The sequence below is a fragment of the Oncorhynchus nerka genome, linkage group LG11 (assembly GCF_034236695.1).
Source record: "Oncorhynchus nerka isolate Pitt River linkage group LG11, Oner_Uvic_2.0, whole genome shotgun sequence".
Classification (NCBI taxonomy): domain Eukaryota; kingdom Metazoa; phylum Chordata; class Actinopteri; order Salmoniformes; family Salmonidae; genus Oncorhynchus; species Oncorhynchus nerka.
In genome coordinates, this window is record NC_088406.1 from 62,221,919 (window position 1) to 62,241,890 (window position 19,972).

General features: G+C 44.3%; 1 protein-coding gene across 1 annotated transcript; it reads right to left on the reverse strand.

Annotated features, from left to right (window-relative positions):
- Window positions 1-5,119: 5,119 nt before the first annotated feature.
- Window positions 5,120-8,538, reverse strand: LOC115137532 (plasma protease C1 inhibitor-like). Its single transcript, XM_065024097.1, has 6 exons — window positions 8,317-8,538; window positions 8,150-8,157; window positions 7,128-7,304; window positions 5,802-5,941; window positions 5,540-5,698; window positions 5,120-5,365 (listed from the first exon to the last, which is right to left on the reverse strand). Exons 1-6 carry the CDS (start codon window positions 8,502-8,504, stop codon window positions 5,120-5,122), a joined length of 918 nt encoding a protein of 305 aa, XP_064880169.1. The 5' UTR covers window positions 8,505-8,538.
- Between the last annotated feature and the right edge of the window lie 11,434 nt (window positions 8,539-19,972).

Sequence of the window (19,972 nt, forward strand, 5' to 3'; positions counted from 1 at the left end):
TTTGAGAGAGAGACTACCCAGGCTGTTTTTATGACAGAGAACTGCCCATAGAGCTTAAAAGACTACCATGGGATGCCAGACTTGCAGGGATGGACAGCAGAGATTTCCCTGGAGGAAAGAGAGATTGGCTGTGATGAGTTATACTCAGCATGGCAACAATCCCTCCCTGAAGCTCTACCACTGGACTGTGTGGACAATCATGGACTGTTCTGCATGCAGGATCAACGGATACTGACAAGACGTGTCTGTGTGTGCATGCTTGCAAGCGTGTGTGCATTGTGTACATTTCTGTGTGTGTGTGTGTGTGTGTGTTCATGCATTGAATCTAAACACACTCATGGACACCTCACTCCCCCACCATCCCTCGCAACATCAAAAAACACTAGCATAAAGTAGACAGTGACTTCTCACCATGGATTCCTTCACCAGAGACAGACCTCGAGGGGTTAACCACATTAAGGACAGAGGCCCAACCCTGTGGCCCCTGGCTACAGTTTGGACACCTTATAGTTCCAACGTTGGTCCACTAAAGCACACTATTACCCTTTTCACACTACTGAGACAAACATAGCCAAGTCAAGCCAAGCTGTATCACACTGGCCTGGTTACCGATCTACTGTAGTTGCTGGAATGAAAAAAGGACAATGTGAAAATAAAATATCCTGGCCAGCACAGTATGGTTTGGGTTGGCCCTGTAGTGTGAATTAGACATCTCAGTCAGTCAAGAGTCTCCTGGACTTTTTCTTACTTTCTAATCGTTGTCTGGGATCTCTGTGTTCGTTATTCTGTACTTGGACAAAGGTGTGAATGAAGGCGTCACCGTGGATAGCAAAAAAACAACGACGATTCAGCACGGCTAGGGGTCAAATGTAGAGGGACTGTGACATGGATCATGGATCGTCAAAGCTAGGGAACTCTGAAACGACGAGGGAGAAGTTGACCTCGTCTAAGTCTAGTCTTTCACGGTCACCAAGATCGTACGTTGATTGACCTTGACAACGATGGCGTTGGAGTGGAGAGGGCGGAATCTGTTCTTCTCTATGCACACCATTGACGACACAGGAAGCCTCTCCACGCGCAGCAACAACAGTGAAATGAATAATCAAATGATAAACATCTCCGATGTCACTATGTGATAAGTTGTCAAAGATGCATTCAAGGTTTTTTATGTATGTAATACTGCATATGTATACAACGGGTGGGTCTAATCCTGAAAGATGATTGGTTAAAACCGCATTCCGGCCGGTGTCTATTCCACAAGTTACTTCGTATGTATGTACTTCCCTCTCATATTTCTCATCATGGGAAGCCAGGCTTGAAGTTCTGATGTAACAACGGGAGATGTTTCTTCTCTTGTTCAGGTGATCTGGTGGTTTATTTTCACTCAGATTCTCTCTATCTCTGCCTTTTATTTTGATATGTTGTCGGTCTAGCGAACTTGACTTTGTTCATCATGTGACAACAAAAAAAACGTATGCATCTTAACATTTTAATAAAGAAATGCATGTGTAACGATTGTCATATATATGCATATGTAACTAACATTGTAACTAACATTGAGCAATGCCAATGTCTTTCTGGTTGATATCTTTGACATGGTATCATCAATCAAATCTGTTACAGCTATCATCGCTGTTGTGTACTCGTTGGTTTGTAATTTACTGTTTGTAAGAAAAAAATAAGGGATTATTCAGGGTAACTTGCTCGATTTGATGCTTTTCTCGGTTCTGCCGTTGCTTTAAAACCTTTATCGTCATAGATATTGACATTGTCTTCCTTTAATGACATTAATGGAATGGGGAGACAAGGTGGAGGGGGAGGACTATTGTTACAGCATCCCCGTGTACTCACGGACATCCTGTACTGTCCATCTCTATGTGGAACATACGGTGTGATTGCCATTCTGTGGTGACTTTGTGGAACTACTTCTCAAAATAAACTGAACCCGTTTGAGTGGCTTACTGTGTATGTATGTTGTTGGACAGAAGAGTGATTTAAATGGCACATTTGTCCAAATAAGATTTCCATACCACGTGGAGAGATGTTACCTTTTATTCTTTGATAAGTCATGCATTTTGCGACAACCTACAGCGAGCCCTCGCAAGCATTTTGTTTAAAACACTTTGATTGTCATTCTACGAAGTTACAATGAATATGTCATTAGAACGAGTCTGTATCGATTTCAATTGTGATGAAACGTACTGATGATTAACCGTACGTTAATCGTCAAAAAGCACAATCTCTCAATTAAGTCATACTGTAAGCCTTATGATTAACAAGACTTGGTGTGATCATAACAACATACAGGAACTTAAGTCCTTTTGTTCACCTGACCTAGAATTCCTTACAATCAAATGCCGACCGCATTATCTACCAATAGAATTCTCTTCGATTATAATCACAGTCGTGTATATTCCCCCCCAAGCAGACACATCGACGGCCCTGAAAGAACTTCATTGGACTCTATGTAAACTGGAAACCACATATCCTGAGGCTGCATTTATTGTAGCTGGGGACTTTAACAAGGCTAATCTGAAAACAAGGCTCCCTAAATTTGATCAGCATATCAAATGCACGACCCAGGCTGGCAAAACCCTGGATCATTGTTATTCTAACTTCAGCGATGCATATAACGCCCTCCCCCGCCCTCCTTTCGGAAAATCTGACCACGACTCCATTTTGTTGCTCCCAGCCTATAGACAGACAATAAAACAGGAACCGCCCCTGCTCAGGTCTGTTCAACGCTGGTCCGACCAATCCGATTCCACGCTTCAAGATTGCGTCGATCTTGTACACTGGGATATGTTCCACATAGCGTCGGACAACAACATTGATGAATACGCTGATTCGGTGAGCGTGTTTATTAGCAAGTGCCTTGGTGATGTTGTACCCACAGCGACTATCAAAATCTTCCCCAACGAGAAACAGTGGATTGATGGCAGCATTCGCGCAAAACTGAAAGTGCGAACCACTGCTTTTAATCAGGGCAAGGAGATTTGAAACACGACCGAAGACAAACAGTGTAGCTATTCCCTCCGCAAGGCAATCAAACAAGCTAAGCGTCATTATAGAGACAAAGTAGAGTCGCAATTCAACAGCTCAGACATGAGAGATATGTGTCAGGGTCTACAGTCAATCACGGACTACAAAAAGAAAACCAGCCCCGTCACGGACCACGATGTCTTGCTCCCAGACAAACTAAACAACTTCTTTGCTCGCTTTGAGGACAATACAGTGCCACTGACACGGCCCGCGATCAAAACCTGTGGGCTCTCCTTCACCGCAGCCAACGTGAGTAAAACATTTAAACATGTTAACCCTCGCAAGGCTGCCGGCCCAGACGACATCCCTAGCCCCGTCCTCAGAGCATGCGCATACCAGCTGGTGGGTGTGTTTACGGACAATTTCAAACAATCCTTATCCCAGTCTGCTGTTCCCACATGCTTCTAGAGGGCCACCATTGTTCCTGTCCCCAAGAAAGCTAAGGTAACTGAGATAAATGACTATCGCCCCGTAGCACTCACCTCCGTCATCATGAAGTGCTTTGAGAGACTAGTCAAGGATCATATCACCTCCAACCTACATGTCACCCTAGACCGACTCCAATTTGCTTACCACCCCAATAGGTCCACAGACGACACAATCGCAACCACATTGCACACTGCCCTAACCCATCTGGACAAGAGGAATACCTATGTAAGAATGCTGTTCACCGACTACAGTTCAGGATTTAACACCATAATACCCTCCAAACTCGTCATTAAGCTCGAGACCCTGGTTCTGAACTCCGCCCTTTGCAACTGGGTTCTGGACTTCCTGACAGGCCGCCCCAGGTGGTGAGGGTAGGAAACAACATCTCCACCCCGCTGATACTCAACACTAGGGCCCTACAAGGGTGCGTTCTCAGCCCTCGCCTGTACTCCCTGTTCACCCATGACTGCGTGGCCATGCACACCTCCAACTCAATCATTACGTTTGCAGACAACGCTACAGTGGTATGCTTGATTACCAACAACGGCGAGACGGCCTACGGGGAGAAGGTGAGGGCCCTCGGAGTGTGGTGTAAAAAAAATAACCTCACACTCAACGTCAACAAAACAAAGGAGATGATCGTGGACTTCAGGAAACAGCAGAGGGAGCAGCCCCCTATCCACATCGACGGGACAGTAGTCGAGAAGGTGGAAAGTGTTAAGATCCTCGGCATACACATCACGGACAAACTGAAATGGTCCACCCACAAAGACAGCGTGGTGAAGGCGGCGCAACAGCACCTCTTCAACCTCAGGAGGCTGAAGAAATTTGGCTTGTCACCAAAACACTCAAACTTTTACAGATGCACAATCAAGAGCATCCTGTCGGGCTGTATCACCGCCTCGAACGGCAACTGCTCCGCCCACAACCGTAAGGATCTCCAGAGGGTAGTGACGTCTGCACAACGCGTCAACGGGGGCAAACTACCTGCCCTCCAGGACACCTACACCACCCGATGCCACAGGAAGGCCAAAAAGATCCTGAAGGACAACAACCACCCGAGCCACTGCCTGTTCACCCCGCTATCATCCAGAAGGTGAGGTCAGTACAGGTGCATTAAAGCAGGGACCGAGAGAATGAAAAACAGCTTCTATCTCAAGGCCATCAGACTGTTAAACAGCCATCACTAACATTGAGTGGCTGCTGCCAACATACTGACTCAAATCTCTAGCCACTTTAATATTGAAAAATTGGATGTAAAAAAAATAAATGTATCATGTTTACATACCCTACATTACTCATCTCATATGTATATACGGTACTCTATACCATCTACTGCATCTTGCCTATGCCGTTCGGCCATCGCTCATCCATGTATTTTTATGTACATATAATTATCTATTCCTTTACACTTGTTTGTATGAGGTAGTTGTTGTGAAATTGTTAGATTACTTGTTAGATTTTACTGCATGGTCGGAACTAGAAGCACAAGCATTTCGCTACACTCGCATTAACATCTGCTAACCATGTGTATGTGACAAATAAAATTTCATTTGATTTTAATATTATTGCAAATGTCCTTGTCCTTTGCAAACATGTCTTTTTCTATATGCATACTACTCTCACTCCCTCTCTCTTCCTCCTTCACTCACGGCTCGGTCACTCGGCCCACGAACAGTGGTGCCTTGGCCTGGTCGCTCCACAATATCATCAGGAAGGGCCTGGGCGCTGGGAAGGAAGAGAAAGAGAGGGAAGTGGCCCCACCAGCCTCCACACCTTGCTCCGTCAGGGAGAGGAAGGCCCAGTGGTGGGCGTCCGTCAGCAGCAACTCGTTGTCGGGGTAGAGGCCACACAGGTTGGCGCTGTCGAACAGCTCCGACAAACCTAAGGGAAGAAAGAGGTGGGGGATTAAGAGGAGGCGGACATGGAGAAGGAGAGTGAAGAGGGCCAGAAGGGAAAAGGGAAGGATAGAGGGAGATCGAAGAAAGGGAGGGAGAGAAGTGAGAGAGGCAAATCAAGAAAAGCCAGAGTTATATAAATTATTGGATTAAATGATTGGGAAAGTGACCTCGGTGGCCTGGGGAGACACCTGATTCATCTGCTCCACCATCTGGCTCACTGCCTTGTCCGTCATCTTCCCCTCCACCAATTGCAGGTCAGAGAGCTTGGCAGTGGGCGGGAGCAGGATGAACAGGCTACTTTCACCAGAGAGAGGGAACATCGCCACCTATGGGTGACGACAAGGTCAGACCGTTATGTAGATTGTGTGTGTGACTGCCTATAGTGTATCTATGCATGTAGGTGTGGGTGTGTGTAATCAAAATGGTTACCTGTGCCATCAGTGCTGGGACGTATTGCATAGCCAATTTGTATTTGGCACTGTAGAGGACAGGCACCAACACAGTATCACCATTCAGTTTCACAAATGGAAACATCTTGGATTTTGCATCAAATTTCATCTTCCATTGACCTCAAACAGATATGTTTTTAACCTGAGTGTAGGGGGTAGTATTTTGATGTTTGGATGAAAAACGTCCCCAAATGAAACTGCCTATTTCTCAGGCCCAGAAGCTAGAATATGCATATAATTGCCAGATTAGAATAGAAAACACTCCAAAGTTTCCTAAACTGTCAAAATACTGTCTGTGAGTATAACAGAACTGATATTGCAGTTCCAACTAGGAAGTGCTTCCAATTAGGAAGTGCCTCTTATTTTGAAACCTCCCTGATCCATTGCATGCCTTCCCTCCATTTAAAGGGATATCAACCAAATTCCTTTCTCTATGGCTTCCACATGGTTGGAACAGTCTTTAGACATAGTTTCAGCCTTTTATTCTGAAAAATGAGCGAGAATGGTCACATCGCGTCAGTGGATGGCTGTGTGTCCCTAGAGTTTTGCATGCGCCAACAGCTTGGAGCAGACATTTTCTCTCTCTCTCTCCTATTGAAAAAGCTACCGTCTGGTTGAAATATTATCAATTATTTATTGTAAAAACAACATGAGGATTGATTATAAAAAACGTTTGACAAGTTTCTACGAACTTTAAGGATACTTTTTGGAATTTGTCTGCCCCGTCTTTAGCGCTCGAGCCTGTGGATTACTGAAAAAGCACGAACCAAAAGGAGGTTTTTGGATATAAAAATAATCTTTATCGAACAAAAGGAACATTTATTGTGTAACTGGAAGTCTCGTGAGTGCAAACATCTGAAGATCATCAAAGGTAAGCGATTCATTTTATTGCTTTTTTGTTTTTCGTGACCAATCTACTTTGCTGCTAGCTGTTTGTAATGTTTTGTCTGCTGAGAGAGATGTCCTTCGTCAACACTTGGTTTGCTTTCGCTGTAAAGCATTTTTGAAATATGACACCGCCAGGTGGATTAACAACAAGCTAAGCTGTGTTTTTCTATATTGCACTTGTGATTTCATGAAAATTAAATATTTGTAGTAATTTATATTGAATTTGGAGCTCTGCAATTCAACGGATGTTGACGAAAATGATCCCGCTAACGGGATGGGTGCGCCAAGAAGTTAATCCACCACCTCCATATCTGCTAAGATAAGATGAAGTCTATCAGATAGATAGAGCATCGGTGCTTACCAAGAGCTTACTTTGAGCACACACAAACACACACACACACACACACACAATACTGACCATTGAAATACACAGCATTGAGGAGTACCAGTTCGGTGTGGGCAGGAACAGAGTCGACCAGCTCTTTTATTTTATTATTTCTCTGCTTCGCCACCCAACTGTTGATCATTTCCACGTTTACCTCACTACTATTGGTGAATTTGACTGGATCCGCATCGTAGAATTGCATGGATTGGACTCACTCAACTTCTTGTCTGAGGTGGGAGAGAGAGGGAATGTCAGAGAGATGGACAGACAGACACTGAGTTAATGGGTGTCTGCGACTCATGATTAAATTGACAATATACGACGAGAATTCAAAATTATAGCTGGAGAATAAATTATAATGAGTACTAATTGTGCTCTGGTAGTACTGGGGTTGTAATAGATCTGAGAGGCCATCTTCAGTGTGTCCTGATGAAGCGTCAGAGAGAGAGAGAGAGAGAGAGAGAGAGAGAGAGAGAGAGAATGATACAGTATAGAAAACACTCTAACGTTTCCAAAACTGTAAAGATATTGTCTGTGAGTATAACAGAACTGATGTTGCAGGCGAAAGCCTGAGAAAATCCAATCCGGAAGTGCCCCATATTTTGAAAGCGCTGCGTTCCAATGAGTCCCCATTGAGCTGTGAATGCCCTATCAATCAGCTTACGCTTTCTACGTATTCCCCAAGGTGTCTACAGCATCGGGACGTAGTTTTACACATTTATGTTGAAGAATAGCCGTAGGCGGCTACATTGCGTAAGTGGTCACATGATGGCTCCCAGGGTGACTCTCGCGTAAAATACAGAGGTAGCCATTACTCCAATCGGTCCTACTGAAAAATGAATTGTCCTGACGGATATATTATCGAATAGATATTAGAAAAACACCTTGAGGATTGATTATAAACAACGTTTGCCATGTTTCTGTCGATATTATGGAGCTAATTTGGAATATTTTTCGCCGTTTTCGTGACTGCAATTTCCAGGCGTGAAGAACAAATGGAGCTATTTCGCCTACAAAAATAATATTTTGGGAAAAAATGAACTTTGGCTATGTACCTGGGAGTCTCGTGAGTGAAAACATCCGAAGTTCATCAAAGAATTAACACAATAAGAGTTAATATCAAGAATGTTGCTTTATTTAAAAAAAAATTAAAAAGGAGAGATCTAGAGTATGAGTGCACTTGGACAACCCCTCCCCATGTTCCCTTTTAAAGAAACCTCACCCTCTCTTACCTAGTAACAAGTGGGTTAACACCACGCTGATACTGATTGGAGAGAAGAGCAGGTTTTTCATGGGCTGGGATTGGCTGAGGTAGGCATAAAGGTTCATGGAGAACTCATTGAGGGATTCTTCTAGTATGGCCTCCCATGACCTGCTGGTCTCGTCTTGACACGATTCCCAGGGGGTCATGAACCCAACGCAGGAGTAAGGAAGAATGGAAGGCACGGCTAAAAGGAATAACGAACTACTATGATAATTTCAACACATCAAGAGCGTAACAGTGTCTTGAGCATTGCAGGTGAGAGTCTAACATTTGGGCATTATGGCTATTCGGAACCAAATGATGTTACATTTGTTAATTACACCAATATAACAAACATGTGTGTGTATATACAGTTGAAGTCGGAAGTTTACATACACTTAGATTGGAGTCGGTAAAACTCGTTTTTCAACCACTCCACAAATGTTTTGTTAACAAACTATAGTTTTGGCAAGTCGGTTACGACATCTACTTTGTGCATGACACAATACATTTTTCCAACAATTGTTTACAGACAGATTATTTCACTTATAATTCACTGCATCACAATTCCAGTGGGTCAGAGGTTTACATACACTAAGTTGACTGTGCCTTTAAACAGCTTGGAAAATTCCAGAAAATTATGTCATGGCCTTAGAAGCTTCTAATAGGAAATGTATATAATTTGAGTCAATTGGAGGTGTACCTGTGGATGTATTGCAAGGCCTACCTTCAAACTCAGTTCCTCTTTGCTTGACATCATGGGAAAATCAAAATAAATCAGCAACAACAAAACAATTGTAGACCTCCACTAGTCTGGTTCATCCTTGGGAGCAATTTCCAAACGCCTGAAGGTACCACGTTCATCAGTACAAACAATAGTATGCAAGTACAACACCATGGGACCACACAGCCGGCATACCGCTCAGGAAGGAGACGTGTTCTGTGTTCTAGAGATGAACGTACTTTGGTGAGAAAAGTGCAATTCAATCCCAGAACAACAGCAAAGGACCTTGTGAAGATTCTGTAGGAAACGGGTACAAAAGTATCTATATCCACAGTAAAACGAGTCCTATGTCGACATAATCTGAAAGGCTGCTCAGCAAGGAAGAATCCACTGCTCCAAAACCGCCATAAAAATGACAGACTACGGTTTGCAACTGCACATGGGAACAAATTTAGTCCTTTTTGGAGAAATGTACTCTGGTCTGATGACACAAAAGTAGAACTGTTTGGCCATAATGACCATCATTATGTTTGGAGGAAAAAGGGGAAGGTTTGCCAGCCGACGAACACCATCCCAACCGTGAAGAACGGGGGTGGCAGCATCATCTTTTCGGGGTGCTTTGCACTTCACAAAATAGATGGCATAATAAGAAAGGAAAATTATGTGGATATATTGAAGCAATATCTCAAGACATCAGTCAGGAAATTAATGCTTGGTCGCAAATGTGTCTTCCAAATGGACAATGACCCCAAGCATACTTCCAAAGTTGTGACAAAATGGCTGAAGGACAACAAAGTCAAGGTATTAGAGTGGCCATCACAAAACCCTGACCTCAATCCTTTAGAAAATGTGTGAGCAGAACTGAAAAAGCGTGTGCGAGCAAGGAGGCCTACAAACCTGACTCAGTTAAACCAGCTCTGTCAGGAGGAATGGGCCAACATTCACCCAACTTATTGTGGGAAGCTTGTGAAAGGCTCCCTGAAACGTTTGACCCAAGTTAAACAATGTAAAGACAATATGTAACGGCCGTCGTCGGTGGAAGAAGGTGAGGACCAATGCGCAGCGTGGTACGAGTTCATCTTATTTAATGAAAACTGAATAACAAAACAACAATGAAAACAACCGAAACAGTTCTATCTGGTGCAGACACACAAAGACAGAAAACAAACACCCACGAAACACAGGTGGAAAAAGGCTACCTAAGTATGATTCTCAATCAGAGACAACTAACGACACCTGCCTCTGATTGAGAACCATACCAGGCCAAACTCAAAAACCAACATAGGAAAAAAAACAGACTCCCCACCCCAACTCACGCCCTGGCCATACTAAAACAAAGACAAAACAAAGGAACGAAGGTCAGAACGTGACAAAATACTAATTGAGTGTATGTAAACTTCCTACCCACTCGGAATGTGATGAAATATATCAAATCTGAAATTAATCATTCTCTCTACTATTATTCTGACATTTCACATTCCTAAAATAAAGTGATGATCCTAACTGACCTAAGACAGGGAATTCTTACTAGGCTTAAATGTCAGGAATTGTGAAAAATTGAGTTTAAATGTATTTAGCTAAGGTGTACGTAAACTTCCTACTTCAACTGTATAGGAAAAAGTTTGAGCGCATAATAGAAGGTTAGCTAAATGTACCTTCCACAATTAATGTAAATGTAAATTAGCTCAATTGTATTCAAGTTGCTGCGGTCTCTGCCCTCCTCAGCTGTCTCACAGTAGTACATGCCGGCATCCTCCATTTTGACCGCATAAAGTGTTATTGTCACATCTTTTTCAAAGGGGCCAAAAAGCCATTCTAGTCTGTCCACCATCCTCCATTTCTCCAGTGTTTGCAGGATTCAACTGCTTCCGTGTGCCGCTCCTCATCACTTTATCATATCTGTACCAATGGACCTGGTCATTGCTGCATGGTGGGCGTTCACAAGGTAAATTCACAGTGGACCCTTCGTTTACCTTGAGAATGTAGCTGCTGGACACTAGAGGGATAGACACCAAGATGAAAGACAGCACAACAGTAGAGTTGATTTCTGGAGCCAACCTCAAAATGCATGCAATGTTTGCTGACCTGCAGTTTGCTAAACTGCAAAAAAAATGGCCCTATATTTCACCAGTTTGAACAATTACAATCTATGAACAGAGTGAAATTCTGGGGCTGTATGTTTAAATCTACTAAATGCCTTACTCATTGTGATCTAAACCCTCTGCTCAAGTTGTCGTCCTGTTTTTTTCTCCTCAACATGGACTCAAAGACTCATTCCTAAGTATAAAAATGTAGGCACACTTTACACGGTGATTGAGTTTTAACTTGTACATTTTTTTTAAAGTCGGGTGTAGAAACCACAAGCCGAGAGTATCTATTTCAAGAAAAGCCTACATCACGTCACAGGCAGTTGTGATGAAAATAGGAGGTGGCAGTATGTGTCCTCACTATCAACCTGGATTATGTGCACTTTTTGACACTCCATATCATTCAGCTTGATCACACATTCATATTCCCCCTCGTTGGCTACACTGACAGGAGATGGATGTCATAAGGTGAACGCACCAATTTGTAAGTCGCTCTGGATAAGAGCATCTGCTAAATGACTTAAATGTAAATGTAAATGATGAGAGATTTCCAGAAAGAAGCCATCCGGGGAGAGCTTGAGTTGCTCTGAGGATTCTGGGTAGTCTGGAACCAGGGAGTCATTGTATTTCCAGGTGATCTTAGCCCCAGCAAAGCTTTGTTGTTTTTGGCCAGGGAGATATGGGATGACCAGGGTGGAGCCAGGTACACCATGCAGGACCCCAACCGAGGAAGAGAAAAGCTGGATCGAGAGACAGATGTACAACCAAACAAGAAGGTGGAGGCTGTAAGGTACATGAGGTGTCTGTGTTACATTAGCATTTGTCCTAAAAAAACAGGGATTAATATTACAATTCAAAATGGGCCAGTTTTCCCAGAACCAGATTTACGTCTACACTCCTGGGACCGAATTCAAAAAGTGTCTTAGAGTAGAACTGCTGATCTAGCGACAGGTCTGCCCTGTCCATATGATCATATTCAGTATGATCTAAAAGCTAAAGCCGAACAGCAATCCTACTCTTTGTAGAGGCAACGGACCCAGGACTAAAAAAGCATTTAACAGATATTCTCCATTTAGCATGCTTTTCAGACCAAGAGTGTGTTTAATCATTCTCCAGGAAAATGGCTCTTTGTGTTTACCTCAGCAAGTTTATTACTTATATAATTTGCTAGATGTTAGTTAGTGGAGCAGTGCAACTAAACAATGTAGACATAACAGTGCTAAAGTAGCTATTTAGAGTTGCTTTTAATGTTTCCAGTTTATCTCAGAGCTTCAGATAATAAAACTCATTTGTGTTTATTAGTTAGCAACGTTATTTGTTTGTTATTTCTACCACTTTTTTTTAAATTTATTTTTCTCCCAGTATTGTCTCATTGCAGCAAGAGGGCATGGTCGAGAGCCACGCGTCCTCCAAAACACAACCCAACCCAACCAAGCCGCACTGCTAATAGACACAACCCGGAAGCCAGCCGCACCAATGTGTCGGAGGAAACACAGAAAACCTGGCGACTTGGTCAGCGTGCACTGAGCCCGGCCCGCCACAGGAGTTGCTACTGTGTAACCCTCCGCCACGGCCAAACCCTCCCTAAGCCGGACGACGCTGGGCCAATTGTGTGGCGCCCCTTGGGCCTACCAATCGGCTGAGACAGAGCCTGGGCTCGAACCCAGAATCTCTGGTGGCACAGCTAGCACTGCCTTAGACCACTGCGCCACCCAGGAGGCCCTGAAAAGCTGTATTTTCAGTCGTCATGCTGTGTCAACTGTCCAATTAAGATTCCATATTTTCCTCATTCTCCTGCTCTCCCTTCATATCTCTCTCTCCCTCTCCCTCTCGATCTCGCTTTTGCTTGCTCTCTTTCTCCTCTGTGCTCTCCCTTGCCCTCTAACTCTCTCGCTGTGCCTCCTTCTCTTTCACACTCTCATCCCCTCCTTCCCTTTCTCTCGATATCTCCCTCGCTCTTTTCTCCCCCTCTCTCTCTCAGTGTGCTGCAGCCTGATATGGGGAAAAAGTCCAAGTTCAAAACCACAATGAAGAAGAAAATTCTCAATACCGAGTTTAATGAGGTACTTCCACCCACTCTGAGCAAAGTGGAAATCACAAACGTTAGAAGCATTTTTTAAACTCAAATACTCTACAAGTTTGTAAGAAAATCCTCAGCAACAAAATGGTGATCAAATGTAGATCCTACATCTGTACCTGGCAACCCATTTCTCTGACTCACATTTGGCAACCAGATGTGCAAGATATATAATATATCATATTAATGTTGTTTGTTGAAGTTGAATTCTATGCCCTTGGAAGTGATGGAGAGCTATAGCTTACCCATTCTCATGCATTTGTGTTAGAATATTTTCCCATGCATTTAAATCCATAATTTGATTCCAGTACCATCATTTGAATACATTTTCCATCTCCTTCAATACTGCATACCATCTACCTACCATAACATCAATGTGAATTTAAGTCAATACATGTTTCACATTCAATGTTAAACATAATCTGAATAAAATTCCGCTAAGTGTGAGTACATGAATACCTTTCTCTCTCTCTACCTCTGTTCATTACAGGAGTTTGTGTATGAAGTTCCGCACGACCAGCTGGTGAATAAAACCCTGGAGATCTCCGTATGGGACTACGATCTGGGGATGAGCAACGACTTCATAGGTAAGAGAAAGGGGGAGTGAGGGAAAGGAGGAGAGTTAGCGAGAGAGAAATATAGCTACAGAAAATAATGTAATAGAATTTGTGAGTGCGAGGAGGAAAGCAACGCGGGCCGCAGTGTGATGAGCAATGACGTCATAGGTAAAAGAGAGGGAGGGAGCGATGACGTCATACGTAAAAGAGAGGGAGGGAGCGATGACGTCATACGTAAAAGAAAGGGAGGGAGCGATGACGTCATAGGTAAATGAGAGGGAGGGAGCGAAGACATCATAGGTAAAAGAGAGGGAGGGAGCGATGACGTCATAGGTAAACCAGAGGGAGGGAGCGAAGACGTCATAGGTAAACCAGAGGGAGGGAGCGAAGACGTCATAGGTAAAAGAGAGGGAGGGAGCGAAGACGTCATAGGTAAAAGAGAGGGAGGGAGCGAAGACGTCATAGGTAAAAGAGAGGGAGGGAGCGATGACGTCATAGGTAAACTAGAGGGAGGGAGCGACGACGTCATAGGTAAAAGAGAGGGAGGGAGCGATGACGTCATAGGTAAAAGAGGGAGGGAGCGATGACGTCATAGGTAAACTAGAGGGAGGGAGCGACGACGTCATAGGTAAAAGAGAGGGAGGGAGCGATGACGTCATAGGTAAAAGAGAGGGAGGGAGCGATGACGTCATAGGTAAACTAGAGGGAGGGAGCGAAGACGTCATAGGGAAAAGAGAGGGAGGGAGCGATGACGTCATAGGTAAACTAGAGGGAGGGAGCGATGACGTCATAGGTAAAAGAGAGGGAGGGAGCGATGACGTCATAGGTAAACTAGAGGGAGGGAGCGAAGACGTCATAGGTAAAAGAGAGGGAGGGAGCGATGACGTCATAGGTAAACTAGAGGGAGGGAGCGAAGATGTCATAGGTAAAAGAGAGGGAGGGAGCGATGACGTCATAGGTAAACTAGAGGGAGGGAGCGAAGACGTCATAGGTAAAAGAGAGGGAGGGAGCGAAGACGTCATAGGTAAAAGAGAGGGAGGGAGCGATGACGTCATAGGTAAACTAGAGGGAGGGAGCGAAGACGTCATAGGTAAAAGAGAGGGAGGGAGCGAAGACGTCATAGGTAAACTAGAGGGAGGGAGCGAAGACGTCATAGGTAAAAGAGAGGGAGGGAGCGATGACGTCATAGGTAAACTAGAGGGAGGGAGAGAAGACGTCATAGGTAAAAGAGAGGGAGGGAGCGAAGACGTCATAGGTAAAAGAGAGGGAGGGAGCGAAGACGTCATAGGTAAAAGAGAGGGAGGGAGCGATGACGTCATAGGTAAAAGAGAGGGAGGGAGCGATGACGTCATAGGTAAAAGAGAGGGAGGGAGCGAAGACGTCATAGGTAAAAGAGAGGGAGGGAGCGAAGACGTCATAGGTAAAAGAGAGGGAGGGAGTGAAAGGAGGAGAATAAATAGTGAAAGGATGGAAGAACTGAAAAGTGGAATGAAATGAAAATGAGCAGAAAAGAGGGAAAGGACTGCGGGGGCCGTATGTGAAGAAGCAAGAGCATTGGGAAATGAAAACGAGAGCGACAGAAAGTTGTCCTCAATCCCTCAACGGGGTGACACGTCAGATTCACACTGCTTTGTGAGGCAGGGAGAACCGGTGGGGAGGCAGCTGGGGCAGAATGGAAGGCCTTGAGATCAATGCGTTTTACTCCAATCTGGAGGTTCCCTGTAACAGGCTGAGTCTCTCTCTCTCTTTCCGACTGTCTCTCTAGTGCCCTCGCTCTCTCTCCCTTGCTCTCTCCCTCTCTTTCTCCAACTCACCCTTTCTATTTATCTCAAGCCCACTCTCTCTTTCACACAGACATTCTCTCTCTCTCTCTCTCTCTCTCTCTCTCTCTCCCCCCTCTCTCTTTCTCCCTACATCTCTCTTTCTCTCTCTCAAGCTGGGGACATAACGTTTGTGAGTTATTACCCGCACCAGAAGAGAAGGGGAAAAAGGCCATCGCTCTAACACACTGCTCTGGCTAACCTCTCCCATGACTGTTATCGTTATGGTGTAATGGCCAACATACACGATGGCCTAGATCTGTTAGCACTGCGGAAAATGACTGTGATACTGGGAGAGACAGAGCGAGAGACAGAGAGAGAGACAGAGTGAGAAGGGAGGAAGATGGGGAAGAGAAAGTGGGGAGTGACCGAGAGGAAAAAAGACGGATAGAGCAGAGGGAGAAGCAAATGTGCTGTCAAATACTCTCTGTAAAGGCCAGGAAGAATGATGGAGGAAGAAGATGAGAGGCCAGGGACAGAAAAATGAAAAAGAAATAGAGTAATTATGGAAGGCAGAGAGCGAGGAGGAGAGACGGAGAGAGAGTAGCAGTGTCCCCCCTGATTTGTAAGAGCAATTGATGGGTGGACTGGACCTCTCATTTTGCACAAAGACAGAGGTGTGGAGGAAGGAGGAGAAGGGGAGGAATAGAAGAGGAGGAAAAGAGAAAGGGAGTGGAACAGCCCCCATCAGGTTCTCCCTCATCCATCACGCCGGGTCACACAATCGCCCTCCATTTGTCACCCACACCCCTCCGGGCTCAGGGAACATGGTATCGATCTGTTTGTTTGTTTGTGTGTGTGTGTGGGGGGGGGTCAGCAAAGGGAGAGGGGGGATTGGAAGGTCATTAGGCGGTACGTGAGTGGCCTAGGAAAACAGGGCAAATGTGTGTACCACTGTGTGTGTGTCTGTGTTTGTTGGTGGCAAAAATGAGAAGGGGTCATTGGGAAGGTACGTGAGACGACTATCCAAACATACTTGCTCTCTGAAACTTGGGCGCGAGGTGTGTTTGCGCACATACAATTACACACATCCTGCTGGGCACACGCTGGTTGAATCAACGTCGTTTCCACATTATTTCAATGAAATTACGTTGAAGCATCGTGGAATAGATGTTGAATTAACGTCTGTGCCCAGTGGGATCTGTGTGTGTTTGTGTTACTGTAATTGTGAGGACTGTGTGTTGATGTGTGTATGTCTGGTTCCGAGGGAGTGCGAGTTATGTAAGAGAACAGTATTAACCTGCCCCATACCTCTCACTGTATCTGAGTTTAATACCAGGCTTAGTGGGGCCACACATGAGCTATTGAGCGTGTTTGAGGGGTTGTGAAAGCCGACGTCTGTTAAATACTGTGTTAAAAACTTCACACTCCATCAACTATGCAATCACAGCCAGGAAAACCTCTACCCCCCGCAGTGATGACTCTGTATTTCTCTCTCTCCTTTTTCTTGCTGTTCTCTCTCCCCGTGTCTCTCTGTGTGATTCTCTTTGGGTCTGTCTAAATGTCTGTCGCCTAGTTGTTCATGTAAAATACATGTTTTTCTTGATGACTCACCTACCTGACTAAAGATTTCCTTTCTCTTTCTCTTCTCTCCTTCTTCCTCTCCCTCTGTTTCTCTTTTTATCTCTCTCTCTGTCTGTCTCTCTCTCCCTTCCACCTTCTCCCTCCCTCTCTCACAGGCAGAGTTGAACTGGGCATAAATGCCAAGGGAGTGATGCTGAAACATTGGTTTGAGTGTCTCAAACACATCGGCAAGAAAGTTGAGTACTGGCACACGCTCACGCAGCAAGGAGCCCCTCCGGAGGCCCCCCCGCAGTGACTGACATACACACACACACTCAATGAATGGTGAAATAATCAACTAATAAAGTGATAAAACATGCAATAATGATACGGATAATGATTATATAATAATAATAGTACTAATATTTATAATGCAAATCACAATAGTAGGTAATTATCCCAATGAAGCTTTTTTCTAAGTAAATACATTTGTGAAAATGTCCCTCATTGAAATGTTTAATGTGAAGGTGTGAACAAATTTGACCTTAGCCCTCAATATTGTGAAGTCACTTGCATTTCAGTCATTCAGATGTACACATTAATAGTGTAGAATCTCTTACCTGCACTGTAACTACAATACTGGAACAGTCTGTAAGCACCTTTGGGCCCATTGCCCAAAAAGGTCTTGTTACGAACGTTGTAGTCAACAGGTTGTTTCTACTAGGAATGTAGTTGAAAAAGGTGGGTAAGAGTGCCGAACGTCCGGTTGAGATGACTGGCGTCTAGCAACGCTAATGCTAACTGCTATAACAGTTCTAGGAAGTATGGGTAACTGCATACTTGGCGTGTCTCTGAAAGTGGCTGCGGCGAATAAAGTGGGTGGATCAACAGCGATGGGTGTAACATCAGCTCTCTGTTATTGGTTAGACGGTTTTGACTGGGCGGTGTTGTTTTTAGTGTCTTACCATGCAACTACCATACCGCAAGTGTTTGGACTTCAGTTTTGAAGCCAGAAGATGAGCGCAAATTGTATTTCACTGCTACAAATCATTTAATATTTTCAGTGAATAAAACTGACAAACTAGAATTTTTATTAAAAGTAATAATTATGGGTGTACTGTTGCCTGTATGTGTGTGCTTACTGTGACTGTCACCCTGATGCTGGCTACACTAGGTAGCTACTTCCCACGCCGTTGTGGGACAAAAGTGCTTAGCAGCGAAAGTGTCACGGCTGGCTGAAGGACTGGACCAAGGTGCAGCATGGTAAGCGTACATTTTTAACTCTATTTTAAAATGACGCCGACAAAAACGAAGAACAAAAAAAACAACCGTGAAGCTTTGGGCTATGTGCCCTGAACAACTACAAAGTTAACTTCCCACAAAACAGGTGGGGAAAAAGGGTACCTAAGAATGGTTCTCAATCAGAGACAACGATAGACAGCTGTCCCTAATTGAGAACCATACCAGGCCAAGACATAGAAATACAAAACATAGAAAAAAGGACATAGAATGCCCACCCTAGTCACACCCTGGCCTAACCAAGAAAGAGAATAAAAAACCTCTCTATGGCCAGGGAGTGACAGACAGACCCGGTGTTGTTGCCGTTCATGCCCTCCCTATCGAGTAGGTTGTATCAAGGTGACATCTAGATAGTTATCAATATTAGTTATTTATTGTGTAGGCTGCTATCCCACTTGAAATAAAATAAAGGGAGGGCAAACAATTGCCACTTTAGCTACTGCTAGTGACACGGCTGCCCAGTGGGAAGCACCTCAGGTTGGCAGACACCTCGATACAACAACAATGGCACATTAGTCATTCGCACTGGCTTACACACTCCTCGTGCAGCCCAGTCAGCCACGCAAAACGGTCTTTAGCACCAACAAATCTGCCCAATTTAATGATTTGCTTTCCATATACCCACTTGTGTTGATCAACCCACTTCTTTCGCCACGTCCACTTTCAGACACACTCCACATGTGTTGTTACCCACGACTCAGTTCGAGCATTAACTACGCTAACCAAACAAACAGCGCTAACAATGCTAACAGTACTAACAATGGTACCAGTACCAACAGCGCTCCCAGTACTAATAGCCCTAATAGTGCTAACAGTACTAACAATGGTACCAGTGCTAACAGTACTAACAATGGTACCAGTACCAACAGCGCTAACAGTACCAACAGCCCTAATAGTACTAACAGCGCTAATTTAGCGTAATAGGTGTGAAAACAGTATTCACCAAAGTGCGTTAACAGCGTTAGCATGTGTTTGCCCTCCTCTCTGCATCCTTGATTTACTATACAAAGTACCCAAATGACGAGGACAAGCTGGGTAAGTCACCTGCTATAGATTTTTATTATGGTGGTTGTCGCTCTGATGCAAACTGGCACACCATGACGTTAAAGCACAAAAGGATCCATCTGACGGTCTTTCTCTGTGTACTTGTCCGATGTCTGTAGGTGATGACAGTGGGTGTCTGTATCTCCCCTTATCCTCCTGTGTGTATGTGTCTTTGTGTGTGAGCGAGTGTTCGTGTGTGCATACATTTTGCATACAAATATGTGTGTGCACGTGTGTTTTTGTGTGTTTGTCTGTAAGCGTGTCTCCAAATGTCTCCATCCATGAACCCCAAAGCATGGAGCTGTGAAGAAAGACTGAAAAAAAGAGACAAGACTCACTCCTACAGTACGACACTCACTCCTATGTTCCCTGGATGTCTCCCTGGTCTAACAAACTGATGTCCTGTCACATGTGCAAAAGTATGGCTGGCAGTCAAGTGAGTCACTTTTCCTTGGTGACAGTCACACAAGATAACCATTCATCTGGATTATTTTCTAAACCCTGCTCTGTGCCCTTTGACCTTT